The 2,581-nt window shown below is 49.0% G+C and overlaps 1 protein-coding gene across 1 annotated transcript in view; it reads left to right on the forward strand.

The window, feature by feature from the left end:
• Positions 1-1,563: 1,563 nt before the first annotated feature.
• The window catches only part of AQP4 (aquaporin 4), a 10,257-nt gene continuing 9,239 nt past the window's right edge, over positions 1,564-2,581 (forward strand). The window contains exon 1 of the mRNA XM_085314293.1: positions 1,564-1,811. Within this exon, the coding sequence (XP_085170419.1) occupies positions 1,738-1,811 (74 nt within the window). The 5' untranslated portion in view covers positions 1,564-1,737. The remainder of the gene's footprint in view (positions 1,812-2,581) is intronic.

Genomic DNA, 2,581 nt, shown 5'->3' on the forward strand with positions numbered 1-2,581 from the left:
AAAATAGAAGGAAATTTGAGTTTTGTACTTGAGCTTTTTGTAGCTTTTGGAACAACAGAGAGACAGTAAAGGGGTGTGTGGCAGAAGTAGCCATAGTGTAAAAGGCTGAAATAAGCAGCTAATCACTTCACCAAATGCAGATGGGAAGAGATGTGATGCGTTCAAGTAAAGGAACCTACGGATGTTCAAAACAGAGCACTACAGAAGAGCTTTTTGTACACTAGAATTCTTAGAATAGGGGTAAAAAAGAATAGKGGAAGAACACTGTGCAGAGGAATATTCTAATCAAATCACTGTGAAGAACTCTTGCAAACTTGACATTAACAAAATTGGTCTGTGAGTATATGATGGGATTGTGTGTCAATGTAATTCAGGCAGAATATGAAGTTTCTGTTACACAACTGCGACAAGTTGTGAATGGTACAAATTGTGAAACCAAATGCAACAAACAAGAGCAGAGCTGTATAATGGTGACTGTACCACTTCTTGACTAAGCTCTAGGCATAAGCAAATGAAACAAAGTTTGCAAACAAGAAAGTCAAACATCCAGTAGTTGTTTTTATTTGTCACTGAATTACAAATGTCTCTTGCAATACATAATTTTAGTATCTTTTATGGCATGGCTTTAAGGGAAACGCTTGAGAGAAACACATACATGTGCACACACAATTGTACTTTATGATCTCCTTCCATTTACCATAAAGTCTGATTGGTAAGTATTTAACACATGGATATGACTTCTTTATTACTGTATGTGCAATCTTGTGCCAGGCATTCTGAGCTGATAGTGGTTTACATTGCTTTGCTTTGCACCCGCGTAAATAGTTACCTAGGGTCCAGAGTCTCCTAGCAGAGGCTAAGAGACGGCTTTCTATCCATGATTTCCATGCCTCCTCAAAGTAGTTCTTCAGCTCTTACRCTGTTTTCTAACGGTCAGAAAAACTGTCTAGTAAAGTGCAGTCTGTCTGGTGGTCAGGCTGGCTGGTTGTCATGACTAGTTTTTATTCTTYCTTTTGCTGTATGCATGCATGGTAGTAGATGGAGTTTCTTCGTGCATGCTCTTATAATTTGGTTTAACAYTTGCACAGTATGTCATTGAAAATGTTTTCCTGTATAACTTTTGYCTGGACTCAATGTTGCATTCTAGGTTCAAAGCTACTAGAAAAAGGATTTCTAAGATACTAGACCATTTTCATCCCTGTCTTCCAGAAGTGTCCGTTTCTGTATGTTGTCTAACAAAATAACCTCACCTGGAAACTTAGGTGACTTTGCTTTTCACTGTCTTAAGAGTATTTTGGTTGAGTATTTTTCACTAGGTCTTTCTCAAGGTGGGAACCATCCAAATTTCTTGCCAGCATAATGATCTAATTCAAACTGWTTTTCTTGGTGGCTTTCTGCATTATATTCTAATTCCAACATATTTTTTCAGTGACTTTCCACACCGGGCAGAACTTTATTGAACTCGGCAACTTCCAACGAATTAAGCAACTTGCCTCTTCTTCACAACGCACCAACAGTCATTTTGGATGTATAAAGCTAGCTGGCTGCAGAGTAGCTTAGAGTTTATTTCATAGAATAACGTGTGCAGCAGGCAGCACTAGGGAGGAAACCGAGACATTTTTGAGTCATCCCCAATACTGCTCAGCCCCCACCATAAAAGCGCAGTGGGCTTCCTCCTGCCCGGGCTTCTTCTTTTAACGGGCGGCACAAACCACCTGAATTAATCTGCATATTCACATGATCGCAAATAAGGAAGAGCCGGCGGCCGGGCGGCAGCGTCTCAAGTACCCTTCACCTATAAGGAAAAGCAGGTAGGGGAGAGTGGCCGGGAGCGCCGCTCTCGCTCCCGCATGGCCGGGAGCCCCCCCGGGTCCCCCCGCCGGGCGAGCGCCGCCGCCGCCGACCCGCGCCCGCCGCCGCCGCGCTCCGCGCCCGCCGGCGAGGCATGAGCGACGCAGCGGCCGCCCCGCGCCGGGGGTGAGTGCGCGGCTCTCCGCGGGGTTGGTGGGGGGCGGCCCGGGGCGCGGGCAGCTCTGCCGGGAGGTTTCGAGGCGGCAAACGGGAGGAGGATGTGAGGGGAGGGTGCGTGGCGCCCGGCGGGGTCTCTCGGCGGCCGGGTCCGCGGAGCCCCCCGGGATCCCCGCGCCCCGCGGAGAGGTGGATCCGGGCTCCGCGGGGCTCCCGGTCGGGGGGCTACAGCCTCCCCGCGGCGAGCGCCGGCTGCGCCCGGGGGTTGCTCCCGCCGCGCAGCCCCGTCCCCCCCCGCCCCGCTGCCGTCGGCAGCGCCGCAGCCTCTTGGGCGCCCTTGAGCTTTAACCTTGGAGGTGCCAATGGGGCCAGACCCTGGGGTGCTTCTCCACACCCTAAAACTTATTTATTGACGCTCACTGTCCTGCTTCAGCGAGGAGAGTTCACAGCAGCCGCGAAGCTGCGGTGCTGGCCTCTCTCTTCCCAGATCCTATACCCAACTAAGTGACAGTTGTTCATTTAGTACTTTATTGTAAAATGAAACGAAATGATTTTTTTTAAAGCCCTGCAGACAGTGCCATTGCATTGCAACAGTATCCATCTCTCTCTCTCT

Source organism: Rhea americana, unplaced genomic scaffold (genome assembly GCF_003343005.1).
Source record: "Rhea americana isolate MKP2758 unplaced genomic scaffold, rheAme1 scaffold_40, whole genome shotgun sequence".
In the NCBI taxonomy this organism is placed as follows: domain Eukaryota; kingdom Metazoa; phylum Chordata; class Aves; order Rheiformes; family Rheidae; genus Rhea; species Rhea americana.